Below are 19,588 nucleotides of genomic sequence, written 5' to 3' on the forward strand. Positions count from 1 at the left end.
ACACTATGTAACTACATTTCGAAGTTTGGCCATCCACAAGTCATTCCAAATGTTAGGCACTTCATGCACAGTCTGTTCCATTTACTTCAGTGTATCTAATGTGCCAGGCTCTTCCCAATAACCCTCCTTGTATTATTTAAAACTAATATAAACCAAAATTCCTAATATCTCCCATTTTGCTCCAACTAGTATTTCTTCTTTGCTTGCCTATGATTTATGCTTTTATAAAGCTGAGTTTCTGAGACGAATGAAAATTTGAAAAGCTGTCAACAGGCAAAAGTGGCCTCTTCCTGGGTCTGACTTGTGAAGAGTAGATTCATGGAAAGGGGCTGGGGTGAGCCTCTAGAGACTTGGGGTGACACCAGTGTGATCTTTAAGCTGTCACAGACACCTGTGAGCCTCAGCTTCATCATCATAGTGAGGGGCCTTAGAAGGAGCCCCTACCTACCTATTTCAAAAGGCTTGAGAAACAAAAGAAATATTCATTGTAGAGCTGAGCAAGCACATATCGTCACGGCCCTGAGGTGACTGAGGACTGCTGGGAGGGAGCTTCTCCCTGGTGGCATGGGAAATACTCATGGTCAGTCCCATCAAGGGGAGACCTCAGCATGGAACTAAGCAGAAGCCCACCCCAGTGCCCAGATTGCTACCCTCATCCTGCAATGTGCACGGAGTCAGAGTAGTGGATAAAGCAGGAACTGCCTTGTATTTGGCCTTTCGAGACAACAGCACATTTTCTCTTTGTTTGCTTTTATCGTTTGCCTTTTATTAATAATGGGGATTTTTTTTTGTTTTTCGAGACAGGGTTTCTCTATATCGTTTTGGAGGCTGTCCTGGAACTTGCTCTGTAGACCAGGATGGCCTCGAACTCACAGAGATCCACCTGCCTCTGCCTCCCGAGTGCTGGGATTAAAGGTGTGCACCACCAACGCCCAGCTATTAATAATGTTTTAATTTTACAAGATTTATTGTTCAAAACTTGCAAATAAGTAAAAACATTACCCATTGAAACTAGCCAGACCCAAAGTCTACACAACTCAATGGTCTTCTCTACAGTTAGAATCGGCATTCTGAACAGAAGCTGTGGAGCCTCACATTAAATTTTATATTTTCATTATCAAATATGTTGTATGTACTTATCCATCTTTTCAAGAAATTTTACTAGCTAGCTGGATGAAATAATGTGTTTCATTATGACACTTTGACTCATTTTTATAATAAGTAGTATTTTCCTAAGTCTACTGCTGTCCTTCTGGGGACAATGGCAAATGTAAACGATACTTGGAAATAGTCAATGTCTTTATAACGTTTTTATTCCATATATGCATTAGAAGACACTGAAATAATTAATTCTGTCCACACTGTACAATGGCAAGGCTGAACTGATTTACATGTCCTGCAAACCCCCAGTGTGCACACAGGGCCTAGTCCTGGACTCTTACACACTCTGCAAACCCCCAGTGTGCACACGGGGCCTAGCCCTGGACTCTTACACACTCTACAAACCCCCAGTGTGCACACGGGGCCTAGCCCTGGACTCTTACACACTCTTCAAACCCCCAGTGTGCACACGGGGCCTAGCCCTGGACTCTTACAGAGACGGCTTTGTCTTCTGTGGCACCGAACTCCTTCATGCGGAGAAGTAATAGCCTTGCTTTATAAGATCCCTTTCATAAGCCCAAAAGCAAAAGGATAAAAGTTTTTAAATTTAGCAGGGTGAGCTATCACACTCATATAATTTCAACACTAAGGGATGAGAGAAGCAGGAGTTCCAGGCCAGTGAGTCTGAGGCCAGCATGAGCTACCTACCAAGACCCTAAAAGCAAAAAACAAAACATGAACAGTGACAAAAAATTCAAAATCTGACCTTCAAAGAACTCATTTCTGTCTGTCTGTCTGTCTGTCTGTCTCTCTCTTACACACACACACACACACACACACACACACACACACACTTCAAAAGTGGTATTCATCTTAAAGACAAATAGTCTCTAGACTCATCGAAACAGCCCTTTCCGTCCTGTCAAACCACACTTGGCCGTCTCTGGTCTGACCCTCCCAAGCCCACCATGAGCCCAGGCAATCCCAGCACAGGCTCTTCTTGTGAGCACAGCTGGTTTCTTTATGTCACTGATGCACTATATGCCCAAGCACATGCTGTCAGCACCCTCTCGTTTTCACTTCAGTGATGTCCTATAATTGGGCATTGCCATCTGAGAATGCCAATATCTTAATCGTATTTTGCAAAGTGGATAGAGTTCAACACTATTCCACATGCAACATTCAAAATAATGTGTTAATTTTTAAAGTATATTTTTAAATGTAATTGGCTTTAAAATTTCCACTAAAATATTTTATCCAGAACTTTATTTAGCTGCTCAATATTGTTCTCTACTTAAGTTTAATAGCCATATTAAGCTATAAACTTTAATTGTTTGAATTTTCTAGGAGAAAATTAATTTTCTCATGTATTAAAGTAACAATATATATAGAAACATTGTTATGAGTGTATATGTAAAATATGATTTAAATAAAACTACTTGTTCCTTTGTCCATTTGTGTTTCTATTGCCCAAATTTCACAAGATTAATGGAAATCATCACAGATATTGCTTAGGGTCAGTCTATGAAAGCAAATACATACTCAACTAAACTTCAGAAATTTACTTTCCTGGAAAAACAGAATTTGAAGTTAACTTTGAAACATGGTCTTACCCTTTTCTTGGCCACCACAGCAGCTTTGGCACCTGCTTTGGTTCTATCTGCAAGATAGTATAATATGTCTACTTTAAAAAAGAGCCCATCCTCCTGTTCCAATAGATACACAGGTACAAAACCAGCATGTTTTACTTTAGCACACATTAGCAACAGGACTGTTTTCAGTGGCCCTTTTAAATAAAAGCTAATATATTCACCTCCTCACAGTTGAGTGCAGCTCAGTAGTCCAAAAGTCACAAAGTCTGGAAGGAACTCTTATCTGATGAATGTCCTTTACATTGTATTTGTTAGCATTAAATCTGCCTACTTTATGGTTTCTGGCCAGTCTGTGCATTCCAGTACACAGACTCTAGAATTAAGTCCATGGTATCTCTACTTGCACACCTGTTATATGCTAAACACTAGAATAGGAATATCCAGCTAATCTGCATAACAGTTAATCTACATGTCATTTAATCTATATAATATTGCATCTTCCTTGTTCAACTGAGAAAACCGATATTCCAGCACACTGCCTGTGGTTGCATTGGCAAAGTAGATTTGATTACAAGCCCCTAGTCTGCCCAGGGTGTCTGCTGCCTCCATTTGGGACCACTGAAGTAACCAACATTGTCTCAGATAAGATTCCATAAGAATATGGACATTGGTACTATTTCTCAGACTGCTACTGACACCAGAATATTTAGTAACCAACTAGCTCATGGAAAATACTCCATGTAATATTTTGGTATATACAATATATGTATGTGCATATGTTGGTAACACCTGACAGAGAATAATTCTTCTTTGAATATGTGGCCAGAGGTAGGTTTCTTATGCCCAGTGGATGGCCCAAACCCATGCACCTATGGGCAGCACTAATTGGACATAGTGGGTTGTTGAAAGAAAACATGTTAAAAGGGAGAAATGTTGGAACATACAGGGGCAGTTGGGGGGATAGGGAATGTATGTGCCATATGTCATTGTACACATGTATGACGTTATCAAAGAATATTAAGAACTGACAGAAAATGAACACCCAGGGAAGTGTGTTGTATTTATACTTACCACTGGCTTCCACATGTAGAGTGTCCTGCATCCCCCTAATGTTTAAGGTAACCCTCCTCCAAGAAAAACCATTTTCCTTCATTCAAGAACACACAAGACTAATCACCATCACAGGTGATTCCTCCAACTAGAAGAAATCCCCACCTCTTTCCTGATATTTTGCATGTGTCTAAACATTAAGAAAGCCTGGAATATGTGGCAAGATTAACAGAAGTTGGCATGCAGTGCTGTTTAATATCAGGCGTGACCTCCATAACACTGTGACTCTGGGCTTCCTCAACTGTGGCCAGGTTCTGGTCAGGCATGTAAGGGCTTTAAGAGTTGCCACCGCATCTCATTATGTTAAGAGCTAAACTGAAAGTCCATAATTAGATCCACCAAAGAAAAGGGGCACACTTATGCTCCCAAATCTGGAGAAACTGATCAATGCAGAGAGTTATGATTTACCTGAGCAGAAACATGTAGACAGACTCTTACATGACAGCCAGTGTAGGGGTAAGGAAATCTGAACCCTAATTGGCACACCCCTGGAGATTAAATGTGGACAAACCTGTGAAACAAAACCCATCATGGGCAAGGTAGAAGATCTGGAACCCTGTGAGTTCTTCCTCTAGAGAGCCACCGACTTCTCATAGGGAAGGCCGGAGAAAACTCACCCAAACATATGGCAGAGAGAAGGGGGGAAAGACCCACATCCTTGTCCTTGAGAAGACCGGCCCACACAGAAGCTGCATTACTACTGTTCAGTGCAGCTTGATTTTCTCAGAGCTGCACTCATTGGGGGGAAGCAAAACATACAGCTGGGGCCCCCTGTGGTTATCCTTTATCACTTAAGTGAATGAAGAAAGAACATGGGGAGGCTTCTTGTCAAGTTCACAGCCTAGAACTGATATCTATTGCTAGGACTACAGAATAATGCTCCCTCAACCCCACACCTTAGCACTGTCCAGAGGACTAAAGGCCGAGCCTACAGTCCGTGTCACCCAGTATACCACACCCACCTTTCAATAAAAATATGTCATGTTAAAAGTCAAAACCTAACAACTTTGAAGAGAGATGGAGAAATGAATGGGTAGATAGACAGGCAGGCAGACAAACCTATATGGCAGGCATGGTAGATCTGTTAGACAGTTAATGTGAAATATTTATGATTCTCATTCTAAGAAACTGAATGTTAAGAGCCAACAACATCAGAAGCAGAGAAGTGACGCAAGGAAGCATGAGACTTCTAAGAGTAAGAAAGAAATGCAAGGGATGGAAGGCATTGTAACAGAATGAAGGATGCTTTTGTATCCTCCTCGGTGAGCAGGATACATCCTGGGGAATGAAGCTCTGGGCCTGAGACTATATTAAGAGAAACTGACCAAAGTGAAGTAAGACAGAAACAAAGAAGGAAGGGAGGAGTGGAAGGACGGGATGGTGAGGAGAGAGAAGTGAGGAAGGTTAGGCGGGCCGGGCATGGTGCTGCGTTCCTATAACCTCCACATATGTAGGCAAAGGCTGGAGTATTGTCATATAAATAAATAACCAAAGGCCAAAAGACCTGCGAAGACACTTCAGCAAAGAAAACACAAAAGAACAAGTGTGCATATGATAGTATTGAGCACCAGTGATAACCAGGGCCCTCAAAAATCACATGAGGTGACACCACTTTGGAGAATGTAAACTGTAACACAATACTGAGAGCATGCAGAACAACAGGAATTCTCAGCCATTAGTAACACAATGTTGGCAATCAGTGTGTTTTCAACAAGGCATCAGTACACATGCTTCTTCCTATTGCTCAAGGGGGTTGAAATTTCATGGCTACACAAAAGGACATTCATCAGCAAGTATTCAGATGTTCCTAGTTAGATGAATGGCAGGACCTGTGGCATGCACAGGAGTAGAATATTACTCTGCACTAAGAAGGAATGAGCTATAGACTCATGCAAAAACAAAACAAGCATATGTTACTATAGGAAGGAAGCTGATATAGAAGGATGATTTACTTATGATTCCAATCATGAGACGTTCTGGAAAAGTCAAAACTGTGGAGAATGTGATAGGAACAGTCGCCAAGTGTTAGCAGGGAGAAGAGATGAATAGCTAGGACACCAGAATTTTTAAGTCTATGACATCACTGTATGAAGTAGGACAATGAAGAGCACATGAGATTATACCTGTCAGACACAGAGTGGGAACCTACAGTGAACCCTCATGTACACTATGAACTCTAAAGATAACTAGGATGTGTCAGTGTGGGTCCACTAATTATAACAAATCACATGGTGAGTTCTGAGTGGACAGAAGGCATGTGGAAACTTAAACCCAATTTTTGTGAACCCAAGACTCTTCTAAGCATGGAAGTCTGTTTTGTAAAAGCATGAGTAATTCTAGGGAAAAAGTAGAGGTAGGCAAATCTACCCCAAATGTAGAGCACAGGGTTGAGCAGGTAGTGCAGTGGTAGTATTTGCCTAGCAAGTGTAAGGCTTTTGGTATTTGATTTACACACACACACACACACACACACACACACACAGACACACACACACGCACACAGGCACACACACACAGGCACACACACATAGAAAAAGAAATAGAGGACAATAATCAAGTTTTCAAACTTCAGTAAGGGAATTACTAAGTTGGGCTATTAGTTAATTAAAATAAACAAACAACAAAAGGTACGATTAAATCAGAACCTTAAATTCATTGAGTCCTTTATACATATCATCTAATGACCACATACATTCTAAATAAATAAGCTGCATCAAAAACAATAGAGTGTCAGTTGTTACAGGTAAAAAGAACATGAACAAAATATTTAATGTAATTAGTTCTAGGCTAGAGTATGAAACCTTCAGAAAAAAATCCTCCAAGTTGCCTCTGAGCAACTTGCCTATAGTGAAATATCTAAATGTAGGCTAACCTCTGAAAACTATTTCTGGATACAATAAGAAGCTAAATACTATACCGTACTCCACATTGGATGCTAAGCACATTTGGAGACTGAATCAACTATCTTTGAGTTGAAGCTGCAGGCCTAGAAAAGCAATCCTGAGTTGGCAAAGACATAACCTTTAGATATCTGTCCTTACCTCCCACACTGGCTACTTCAAGGACAAAAATGATGTCCTGAGGTCATGGCTCTCAAAAGTCAGGCTGAGTTATATCAAATTCTGCATATAAAAGTCACCAGACTTTTAGCACGAGAATTCACCTTTGCTACAGAACCAACCAGAGAATCACTGTACGTGAGGTTCTCAGGGGAAATGTCAAAGGACAGGAGACAAGTGGCTCAGCATATTGATGACCAAGACAGTCCAAACCACTGAGAGAGCAAGTCAGCCCCAGTGGAAAACACGTATCACCCCTTCAGCTAAGTGACTATGTTATTTAAAGGTGGAAAGTTGAACGAGAACTGACTGCACACAGACAGAGCTGTGCTGTGACAACACAGCAAGCTGGACCTGCACTGCTAATGAATGGCATTGTCAGTATAAGGAACGAGCCACATCTGCAGTAGTCAGTGTCTCTGGTGACCATAGCCGCAATACTTGCCAGCCGTGTTTTACTTTTTCAGGCCAACTGAATGACTTTAGAGCCTAAACTTAGGTGGATAGGTGTTTAAACCTTTTCTCAAATCAAAAGCTCTATACAAATTTACTGGGAATATTCATGACACTTTTCCAATGGAGAAAACACTTCACTGTTACTGTAGAGTCCACAAAGGACCCTGCTTTCAAACTTAAGGTAATAGACATAAGGCTGTGTAGGCTATAAAATTACTGCAATCACTGCACAAAAATATTTCAAAACATTTTGAGTTTATTATAATTATTTCATGGAACAATCATAATCTTAAGTGTGCTGTGTCAACTGAGCCATTCAAGTGAGTGAACTTAAAGGCTATACATGATAAACCGTAACATGTATGGTTTAAGAATGTTTCCTCAAAATGACCTGATGTGTTAGCTAAAACACCTGATACATTTAAATGCATCATGAATATGCTAGGTTAACTTTGAAAGCATTATATTATGCTTGTAATATAATTTTAAAAGCAGCTTGAGGAGGTTACTGATACTGCCCTTGGTTGATCACCGGAAGCTGATGGTGTAAGAACCTGTGGCAGAAGATGCCACCTGCTTTGTTCACAGGACTTAGAGAAGTCAAGTTGGCACCATCTCCCAAGCCTCCTTCCCTTAAGGCCAGCTTTTAAGAGAGCTGTGAGGTGCTAGACTGTGAGACAAAAGATACCAACAGTCTTGCCCAACTGTGAACCTGTGGACTCCCCTGGCGATGTATACCCATTGGCATAATCCCAGCATGCATATCTTAGGCGATAACCACCAGGATCTGATTGGATTTAAGGCCTGCTCAACAACAGGAAACCACACCTGGTACAGTAAACCTGGGCAAAGACTTGCAGCTGGAGAGGTCACAGATCGGAGGGGGGGGGATCTACTACTGTCATCTGTTAAACTGACATGGTTTCCAACTGCTTTCCAAACACACCCACAGATCAGTCCCGCTCTCCGCTGAATCAGAGAAGCTTTTTTTTGTAATAGAGGTTAATAGAAAGAACACAAATAATGCAAAGAATAAGCACTGTGGACCCCTTATCTCTGAAGGAGACATCTATGTCACAGTCCCTCCCGCAAAGCTCAGGAAACATCATGAACAAGGGGGCAGAAGCAGAAAGATTTACAGATGATTGCTATAAAACAGTGTCTTCTGGGTGTGACAGGAAGCTGTTCCCATAAACTCTAAACAGTTGTGAGCTTGCACAAGACTTGCACAAGATTAGCCTAGCGTGGAGTTGATGGATCACAAGGCCTGGTTCCTAGTTTAGAAGCCACAAGTAACTGACAGATTCCAGGAAAGATAAAGTTAGTTTTGTGAGGACAGAGCCTCTAGTAGCTTGCTAATACTGCAGTGGAAAGCCCTAAATCTCTGTGCATGTAGACAACACTAACTGACTGTGTGTGTATACTAAATCTCTGTGCATGTGGACAACACTAACTGACTGTATGTGTATACTAAATCTCTGTGCATGTGGACAACACTGACTGTGTGTGTATACTAAATCTCTGTGCATGTGGGCAACACTAACTGTGTGTGTGTGTACACTAAATCTCTGTGCATGTGGGCAACACTAACTGACTGTGTGTGTGTGTATACTAAATCTCTGTGCATGTGGACAACACTAACTGACTGTGTATACTAAATCTCTGTGCATGTGGACAACACTAACTGACTGTATGTGTATACTAAATCTCTGTGCATGTGGACAACACTAACTGACTGTGTGTGTATACTAAATCTCTGTGCATGTGGGCAACACTAACTGACTGTGTGTGTGTATACTGAAGTTGGGGGGGAATGGGAAGGAGGGACCTGGAAACCTGGAAAGAGTTAGATCATAAGAGTGAGGAGGAACTTTCATAAAAGTAAAATACAGTCATGTATGAGGGAAAAATAATTTAATTAAGAAATGTTTGTGAGCCTGTGAGATGGTTCAGCCAGTAAGGGCGCTTGCCTTTTGATGTGAGTTGGATTGACCCCTAGGTCCCACCTGATAGAATGAGTTAACTGATCCCCTAGAGTTGTTCTCTGACCCATAGGCACACCATGATGTATCCACAAAAGATAACAAAGACAAAATGAAACAACTTAAAATTGTGAGTTACAGATCACCCCTGCTTTGAATTTATTTTAAAATCAAGCATCTTAAAAACACTCTATTCTCAAAAGCAAAGCAAAACAAATAAAAACAATCTAGCACAGCCATATAAAATTATCATACTAGGAATACATTGTAAATCTATGGTTCCTAATTTTTGAGTCATATGTTTTGAAATAATGGTCTATGCAGTTTGGGAGTAAATAAAATACCAGGAATCACTAATTACAATGCCCATGTTTAAACAGAGTTTAGTCATTGAGAATAATTTTGGAGGACAAGATATTGCTGTTAAAATTCTTTTACAATGAACAAAAACCACATAACCACATTTTTATATGATGAAAAGATGCAGATTTTAAATATGCACAGGTATTTTAGAAAACACGCATCCAGGAGTTCTGATTGGAAGGTGAGAAGGAAACTGCACGTACCCTGATTTGACAGGCAGCACACTTGTAGCCTTTGCTCAGGAGAATGCCTGTAGAGTTGGCACGCCTCCGCAAGGGCACTTCTATACCACCTCTTCTTCTTTCTACATTCTGCTGCTGCCTATATGAATGCATAAATTCAGATAATGGAGAATGCTTAGTCTTAAATGGTAATTTTGTTTTAGCATCTATACTTAACTACTTGCTGGAACTAAGTTTAATTTGAGTACTCTATAATACTATCAGTTAGACCTTTCGAAACTTAGCAGTGTTGTGAGAATCGTGCAAGTTAATAACCAGTTCACTAAGAGGATATAATGCATCTCACAGGATCCCAGGGTAAGCAAGAAGTCAATATGAACACATCTGACTGGGGTAACACTAACCTCACTTTATGTGACAGAGAATGATACCAGAGTGGTAGAAAATAACAAAGCAATCTTTATCGTGTAAAAACATTACATCTATTTGCATTCAGTTTGGTCATTGTGGCAGACCTCCATACACATATACACCTCTTACGCTTCTTTACTCCAGCCTCTGCATGTATATAATATCGGAGTATGAGGAGCCAACACCTGAGTGCTCATGAGTATTATGTGCGACAATAGATGGTGGTTTTCTAGAATAATAAGAACTCAGTGTGTGTTGTTCTAATAAGACACAGCACATTTTCTAAGTGTTTAAAAAAAGCTGAACAAAAGAATCTGAGTTAAAAATATCAGTCATCCAATACAGAATTTTTCCAAAGTTTCTTAATTGCTAGGGAAAGTTTTAATGTCTTTCAATATTACAATTTATAAAATGTATGGCACAATTTCCATTTTGAAAATGTCATCAAGGAGAATATAGATATTTATTCTAATAATACATATTTACCACCTATGCATAAAGGTCTTAGGCTTGTCTCTGATAAAAGGGATAATGCAATATTTGCACAGAATTTTCAACTTCTACAACATTCCCTCTCAACTCACAGAATGAAACTGAGTACAAAGCCCTTTTCAAATGCCACATTATTCTTGCAATCTCCATATTAATATCAACTTGTGCCCCAACTATGCCCAATATTCCAGAATTAGACTTAACTATACAATGTATATATTTCTTAATGAAGAAGTGTCAGGTTTGAGGTCTAGTGGCTCTGAATGTGCCATTCTTCTCATTCCTGGAACTCTAAGTCAACCATGATTGATGCTATTCTTCTAAAAGTATAGAATGCATTTACAAGCACTTCAAAAAGTATAATGTTTATTTTACATCAATATCAATGAATATATACACTTTCTCAATTTTCTCTCTGATTGTATAATTTATTGATTGATTCAACATAATGTAGCCCCCTAGAATCTATTAGTGAGTAGACAAAACTCACCAATGGTCTGTTGTGTGAAAAGGAACATGCCAACACCAGTGTGTGAGAAAAAAAGTTCACATGGCAGGAGGGAGTAAGGGAAATCATCCATGCTGAATGAGAGAGGAGGATGGTCAGAGGAACGCACTGAAATGGTGACCCTTAAGCATAGACTTGAAGAAGGTTGAGAGTTAGCCTTTAGCTATCTGAGGAGGAGATGTCTTCTAAGGTAGAACACTCAAGATGCATCAAAGAACCCAGAGTGACTGAGAGACAATGATGGAGACTGAGGGTCTGAGAATTACTCAGGGCAGGTTAGGGAGGCCCATGAAGCAGCACAGGTGTTTGGTTAGGATGTGACGTGAAACAGGAGCCACTGCAGAGCTCTGAGGGAGGCGTTCCTTTGTTTGAATACCCAGCCCTCCTTTTCCTTTGTGAGACATGGTCTCACGACATGGTCAGAGCTTGTCATCTCCCTGTATCACTCTGAGCACTGGAATTCCTTGTACTACCATACCTGACTTCGTTTCATGCCCCCAAACAATCATTATCACTACTTTGATCAAGTCAGGTTATGCAAAGGTATGTGTAGCTGGGGGACAGCTGCTTAGCCAGCTACCACAACAGCACAGGCAGGAAACCACAGTCATGTGGACCAGGGAAGTCACTTTTGAGTGTGTGAACTCTATGATTCCATTACCTGTCAAATTAGCTTAGTAACATTAGTAACAAACTGCTTCAACTGTCAGAGTGTTTTATCATTTATGCCTTGCGCGATTCACAGGCTTGATACCACACTCTTGATTCCACTTCCCTACAAACACTAAACTCAGTTTGCGATGCCTTTAAATTGAGATTCTGTTCACATTGATTTAAATTGCCGTCCTGTGAGTTAAACCGTCCAAACCAAAAGGTGGATTCTGTATTTCCATTTGCTTGAGCTGATTTTCTATCTTTTTGTAAGACTTTGGATTTTTACTCAGTAGGCTTGATACACTACTTCTCACACTTACTCCAGGGCATTTTATAGGATTTGATGATATAAAAAATGAGCATTGTGATTCTCATTTTCAAACTGTTCACTTTTGTATAGCAATATTAGCTGAGACATAGCTGAATTTTCCTATTTTAATAGTTTTGTATTATTTATAAAATCTTTGTTTATAACAGATTTTCTATTTGGGTTCCACTGACTTTCCAGGCATATAACCATGCTAAAAGCATCATTTTGGAGCAGGAGAGATGACTCCATGGTTCAGAGAGCTTGATGCTCTTCCAGAGGACCCAGATTGAATTCCCAGCACTCATTTGCACTCACACAGTGACTCACAACTGTTTGTAACTGCAGTTTCTATATACATAAAATACAAAATTTTTAAAATGTCATTTTGTTTTTTGCTTTCCTGTATATGTAATTTTGTTTCCCTTTTGGCTCATTACACGAACGAATAGAATACCACAATATTAAATATCAGTACATAGGAATCTAACATACTTTTTAAATATCCCAGCTTCCTACACAAATGATCAGTTTCTCCTCTAGCAACAAATGAGCTTTTGAGGACATGAACTTCATTGAATTATTCTGTAGAGGACTTCAGAAACAGTATGTTTGTAACCATCCTTGCAAACCACTCTCCTAGACACTGTTATAATTATTCACTTGGAATCTTCCAGGACAAGGCTTATGGATTGTCAAAAGAGGCCCAATAGCTCACTAAATTGACTCATTCCACAATGAACAATATGCCTGAATGTATTGCAGTGGTAACATTGTGATTCATTTTAATTCAAAAGACTCATCTCAATAGTGTGGTGCCATAAACCTTTGATTGCAGCATTCAGGAGGCAGAGACAGGTGGATCTCATGAATTCCATGCCAACTTGATCTACACAACAAGTTCCAGGTCAGCCAGGGACGCACAAAGCAATCCTGTCAAATAAAATGTCCTCCAATTACCATAGCTCTCACAAAATTTCTTAAAACGTGTTCACTCACATGTTCGGGAAAATTCCAAATTTCTTTTCAAGTCCCATACAAGAAGCGTAGTTCAGGCTGCCAGTGGCACTCCTGGTTCTCAGACCTCTCTTCTCCCTAAATTTCCTGGTCCTTTGGTGTTGAAATGCTGGTAGAAATCGATTTGCTGAAGGATATGGAGGCAGGAGGATCACGAGTTAGAGGCTAGCGTGGGCTACACATTTAAGAAGGTGAGGAGGGAAGTGGGGTGGGGAAATACATATCTCAATAAAAATATTAATAATAAAAACATTGATGGGATAAAAGAAAAAGAAAATTTTACATCTAAAAAAGAAATAGAAAGGAAGCTGAAGAAAATGTTCTTGTTGATCTGCTATTATGGAATGTTATAGTTGGTACTTTGTAGGCTTGAAGACATTTTATTTTCATGGAGTTTTATTTTTTAATAAATTTATTTTTGAGATTAACTAAAATAGTCACATCATTCCCACTTTCCATTTCCTCCCTCCAAACCCTCTCATGTACCCCCATCCCATTGCTCTCTTTCAAATACATGAACTTTTTACCTGAGAGAGAGAGAGAGAGAGAGAGAGAGAGAGAGAGAGAGTGTTCCTAAATATAGAAATATACCTGCACACATGTTACTTGTATGTATATATTTTCAGGGCAGACCACTTTTTCCCATTCAGCATTCTTTAGTTGCCTGTAGTTGTTAGTGTAGGTTTGAGGCCTCATGAAATTTCCCCTTTCTATGTAAGCATGCCTATTTGTGTAGTCCTTGATCAGGTCATATTCAGGCAGCCATGCTGTTGAGACTTGAAAGATGTAACTTCATAGATGTAACATTTCTAGGAGACACAATCTCATAGCAAGCTCCCTGTTCCTCTCACTCTTAGAATCATCCTCCCCCTTTAATAGAATGATCCCTGAGTCTTAAGTGCAAAAGCTGTGTTGGAGATGTAGCCATTGGTACTAGGTTCCACAATCTTCATTTTTGATTGGTTGTAGTGTTCTGCAATGATCTTCATCTATTGCAAAAAGCAGTGTCCTTGATGAACTGTATGTATCTGTAACTATAGGGATAAACGTTTATCATGTAGTTAGAGATTATGCTAGGTTGGTAAAGTGATGGATGCAGTTTCCCATCCAAAGGTGATGGCTGCAGTTTCCTGTCCAGGATCTATGACTTCAATAGCTCCAGGTAAATGGTTAGATTTCTAGTATCAGGCATGATTTCCCTCTTGTTGAGCAAATCTTAAGTCCAATTACAGAGATATTGGTTCCCATCAAAGTGTTGTATGCCACTACTGCACACTTATGGTTATTGGGCCATATTGATGACTGTAGTTTATAGGCATCATAGCTAGGTAAGATTATTGATTGATTCCCTCCTTTGTAAACTTGCATGGTATCTTCTGGTATCATTAAAACTATTCCTTAAAAAGGAGGCTTTCAGATCCAGCTCGGGTATCTGGACCCTGTGTCCAAAGTGAATTATGTCCTTGGCAATAGTAACTTACCTTGAAAAAATTTATTTATCTCTTAATTACTTTCATATATTTTGATCATGTTTTACCTCTCCAACTCTTCCTAGAATTTATTCATATAACTTCATGTTCTCTCCCTCTCTTTCAAAAACACACAAAAAAAGAAAGAAAAGAAAATCAGACCAAATAATCAAAAGACTAATGAGTCAAAAAAAATGAAAACAAAACAAAAAGTCCACAAAAACAAATAATGAAGTTTGTTTGTGTTGGCCAACTAGTCCTGTTGATGAGGCCTGCCCTGGAGTGTAATTGATACACCCAATGACATTCCATTAGAGAAAAACTAATTTCCCATTTGACAACAGTTATCAATTACAAACAGCTTTTTGGTTAAGAGTGGGACCTCATGTACAATTCCTTATCTCAGTACAGGGAGCCATCTGGCTTTATCTGCGAATTCAGATGTGCATCAGTCCTGTGCTGTTGAGTTTGGAATACACTGTTTCCTTGAACAATCACTTCTGGCTTTTAGAATCTTTCTGAGGCTCTCCTCTTCCACACAGATTCCTGAGCATTAGGTAGGAAGCAGCAGGGTTTGATGAAGACATCCTATCTAGGACTATGTGCGCCAAAGTCTTTCACTCTCTGAACATTGCCCAGTTGTGGGTCTCTGTGTTGATTCCATCTACTATGAGAAGCTTCTATGATGAGGGTAGAGTGAGAACACTCATCTTTGAGTACAGCAATATGAGTTATTTTATTGCTATTTTCCTTTATAAAATAATAGCATTATGTTTTCTCCTAGGCCCATGGCCTATCAAGCCTTGACCACTTTAGCAGTGTCAGGTACGGGTTCCATCTCATGAGTAAGCCTTAAGTATCTTTTTTAAAGTGGTCGGTTACCCCCACAACATTTGTTCCACTATTACACTAGTAATATCTTGCAGGCAGGTTACTACTGTGGGATTCAGGGATTGTAGCCAGGAGAAATTGATGATTATCTTTCTCCTCCAGGAGTGTGTATAGCATCTTCTAGCACTGTGAATGCTAGTCAGTAGAGATGAAGCTTCTAGTTAGGCACAGCCTGACTTCAGTATTTGATAATATAAGTAAGTATTGTTTGGAAAAATCTTTTTACCGCCAGTGTTTTGTGATGTATTAGGTTTTTGTTTGTTTGACGTTTGCTTATTTGTTTGGTTTTTAAGTCTCTCTTGTGACCGGTATGTCTGTCAGCTCCTTTGACAGGGCAGTGTCTACCTTTCAGAAGCTGCACATCTCACTGCTGTTTCCCACATCTTTCCTCTTGGAGGGCGTGCGGACTCTGTGCCACACGTTCGCATTGTTATACTAAGTACCTTCAGGATACACAGCAACGACTTCGCCTCTCTCCAGCTGTGACGACCAAAGGCCCGCACTCGACAGATTTCACAGGGAAGCTGACCAACAGTAACTGTTACTCAGGCTCTTGGGTACATATGTCGCATATTCAAACAAACAACTCTTGTTTGTGTGAGGTAAAGGGAAATAACTGCCCTTATGGGGAAAGAAGAAATGTAGGGAAACTTTCCTCAGCGTTCTGATGTTTTCTATGTGGAATATCAATTTTTTGTTGTTGTTTTTTTGAAACAGAGTTTCTCTGTATTGTTTTGGAGCCTGTACTGGAACATGCTTGGTAGACCAGGCTGATCTCTAACTCACAGAGATCCCCCCTGCTTCTGCATTCCAAGTGCTGGGATTAAAGGCTTGAGCCACCAATGCCTGGTGGAATATCAATTTTTTAAAGACTTAGATAAATTGAGTTAAGTTTTGGCAACTCACGTTGATCTGCACAAACTCTGTGGGGAGGTAGATTATGTAGAGTGTGTGCACATATGGGCAGCATGCATGCGCTTGTGCTAGTGAAGAAGCCCGAGGAGGAGGAGGACGGAGGCCTGCCCCACCACTCTCCACATTATTCCCTGGAGACAGTCTCTCACTGAGCCTGGGCTAACAAGCTCCAGCAATCCTTCTGTCTTGGACCCCTATAGTGCTGCGATTACAGGCCCCACTCAGACTTGGATTGTTCAGAGGTGCTAAAATCCAAACTCAAGTTATCATTCTTGTGCAGCAAGTGCACTTAGCCACAGAACCATCTCTCTGGTCAAGTGTGTACGTATGTGCCTGCCTACCTCACTTTGTAATGCAGAAATACTATTTTTGTTGTCAGGTTAGAGTACTAAAATCTTACCTAGTTTACTAAAACCTGACTATATGTAATAATGTTTACTTTTAAACTAGCTTTGCTTCGTAGCAACACAAAAGTTTTTAAATTACAACTGTTTGCCTGCCCACATATATGTCAAAGAACCAAACCTGTGCTAAGTGCCTATGGAAGCCAGAAGGGGTTATCAGATCCCCTAGAACTGGAGTTACAGGCAGTTCTGAACCAACATGTAGGTGCTGGGAACTGAACCTGAGTCCTCGGTAATAGCAGCAAGTGTTCTAAAACACAAAGCCATCTCTTCAGCCCCCAGATAATGGCTTTTAACATAGTGTTTACATAAGAAATATTCAAGCTCATAACACGAAGGGTTACTGTGGAGAGTCCTAAATAAGGATAGCATAATAGAAGCCATCTTAATATTCCTACTGTATTCTTAGAGACTAACAGTCAAGTTTCTATTTCTCCGTGTCTGCTTATCTTCCGGTACAGCACATTTTCAAGGCCTGCAGTCCAGACTCCCCCAGCTGCAGACTTGTGTCCTTGGAACACATCAACTTCTGCTCCACGTCCTTCTGCCACCTGCCCTGCTTAAGCCCTGTTGATACTTTAATAAACGAGACTTGATCAGAATCCTGTCTTGTCTCCGTCTCTCGCATCTCTTGTTCCCCCCATTCTCACTCCAAGCCCCGCGGGTAGGGGCAGGTTAAAAGTAGACACCGACTCTAGAAAACTCCACACCTCTCATTACGTCCGTATTATCCAGGCATCTGCACTGTCCCCATCACTGTAATTCAGGGGAGGGGAGGGAAGTGGAACTGGTCCCCATGGGCATAGTGGGTTATGCCTTATAATTCAGATTTTGAAGAATGTAAGGCAATAGGACTGTCAGTTCAAGGCCAGCACCAACGCCCTGGGAAGAATCTATCTCAAAATAAACTTTTACAACTTATCTCAGTAGTTGTATTTGCCTAGCAACTGTGAGGCCCATGGTTCAATCTCTGGTGTGACAGACATGAATTAATAGATATACGACAATAAGAGGGCATGGTCATGGAAACAGAAGGGAGGCAGGTGACAAGCGGATGGTCTGCTGGATCTAAAGAAGATGGTTCTCAACAGATGAATGAGCATGGTGACCTCCAGAGTCAGTGAAGGCTTGAGACTGAACATGTAGACGGGTGGACAGGGGCAGACACACCATGTTACAGAAAAACCATAGCTGTGTGGGCAGGGGCAGGGGCAGACATACTGTGTCACAGAAAATCATAGCTGTGTCCAAAATTTAGAAGTTTATAAGCCACTGTCCCGTGTAACCTTGTCACAGTCAGGTGCTACGGGCCAACTGAAGGCTTTTTATATCATTCTTCCATTTCCCAAGGCTTTAGCAGGAAGCTAAACATCCCTTCTTGGTAACTTTTAATGCACCGAATATAGGCTTTTTTGTTTGTTTTATTTTGTTTTTCTTTATGCTGATATGAAGGGGGAAATTGGAGGAAGAGATAGCGTTATTTGTTGTCTGCCCAGTATGGTGGGTGGAGAGAATCCTTCAGTCTGGCACAAACTCAAGCTTCTGTTGCTTTGTATCTTAAAGACCTTTGTTCACCAAACAATTAATGCAGCTCTTATAACCTGGAGCTTGAAGAAGACAAATCTCACACCTCAGGTTTTGTCTGGGAAATCTGGTCTCAGTCATTTTGAGGCCATGCTAGACATACATGAATTGCAAGGACATACGTAGCCTTGCAAGGCCACAGCGGGTCATTATCTTACCCCACCATGCTGATATGAATTCACAGTGCAAATGCTTTTCTGCCATGCCTGGACACAAGGGTCTTTCCACAGGTCAAGTGCCTTTGTGACAGGGCTCAGCTCCCTGAGTCGCTGTGCTATTCCCCAAGGTTCTGCCTTTGCCTATGGCACTGGCAGGACAGACTTCCATCCTCCTTCAAGTAGGGAAATCTGCCCTCTGTTGCTGGCCCAGTCTGTCTTCTTCAAGGACTCTGGGCTCTCTAGTAACAGTTCATCCTGCCCACCAGTATGGTCCTGAGTGAGGAAAATGGGAAAGCCTAAGGCTTGATCCAAGAACAGAAAATCCATCTGTATAGGAAGACAAAAGCCTAGTTGATTTGGGGGATGAAAGAAGAGAAAAGGTAGAGTCAAACCAAGAATGATCACTGAGCAGTCAGTGGTGCTGGCTAGCTGTAGGGAAGAACGCTGTGATTCTGGGTTTGGGACGTTCTCACAAGTAAGGCAGGGCTGAGTCTTCCTTCCCCTCCTTGGTCCCCTACAACTCTGCATTTCCCATCTACAACTGTCCCTAAATCTTCTCTAGTGCACTTATAAACTATAACACATTTGTTTACTGTGTGAAAAGTCTCACAAGGGCCTCGGATCTGGATTTTATTCAGCTCCATCTCTTTAGGACAGGATGAAGGCATTACGTCTAGCTAACACAGAGACTCATGTACATATGCACTGCAGACCTATAAAGGGTTTTTTATTGCTCACTGATTTTACCTCAGGGTCTGTGATCTTAGAAACATTTATTTTCAATTTAATTTAATTTTATGTGTATGAGAGTTTTGCCTACATGTGTGTCTGTGTACCATGTGTGTTCTTGGTGCCCACAGAGGTCAGAACATGATCTCCTGGAACTGGAGTGCCATGTGAATGCTGAAAATTAAACCCAGGTCCTCTGCAAGA

The 19,588-nt window shown here is 40.7% G+C and overlaps 1 protein-coding gene across 4 annotated transcripts in view; it reads right to left on the reverse strand.

Annotated features, from left to right (window-relative positions):
- Zcwpw2 (zinc finger CW-type and PWWP domain containing 2) overlaps nucleotides 1–19,588 on the reverse strand; it is a 129,825-nt gene that overhangs the window by 63,969 nt on the left and 46,268 nt on the right. For 2 of the 4 annotated variants that reach the window (XM_040740344.1, XM_040740345.1), the window contains exons 4-5: nucleotides 9,867–9,984; nucleotides 2,715–2,761 (exon numbers count right to left, since the gene is read on the reverse strand). In XM_040740344.1, coding sequence (XP_040596278.1) covers nucleotides 2,715–2,761; nucleotides 9,867–9,984 — 165 coding nt within the window. The remainder of the gene's footprint in view (nucleotides 1–2,714; nucleotides 2,762–9,866; nucleotides 9,985–19,588) is intronic. The other 2 variants (XM_040740347.1, XM_040740346.1) reach the window with 1 other exon arrangement.

This window comes from Mesocricetus auratus, unplaced genomic scaffold (assembly GCF_017639785.1).
Source record: "Mesocricetus auratus isolate SY011 unplaced genomic scaffold, BCM_Maur_2.0 Super-Scaffold_100691, whole genome shotgun sequence".
NCBI lineage: Eukaryota > Metazoa > Chordata > Mammalia > Rodentia > Cricetidae > Mesocricetus > Mesocricetus auratus.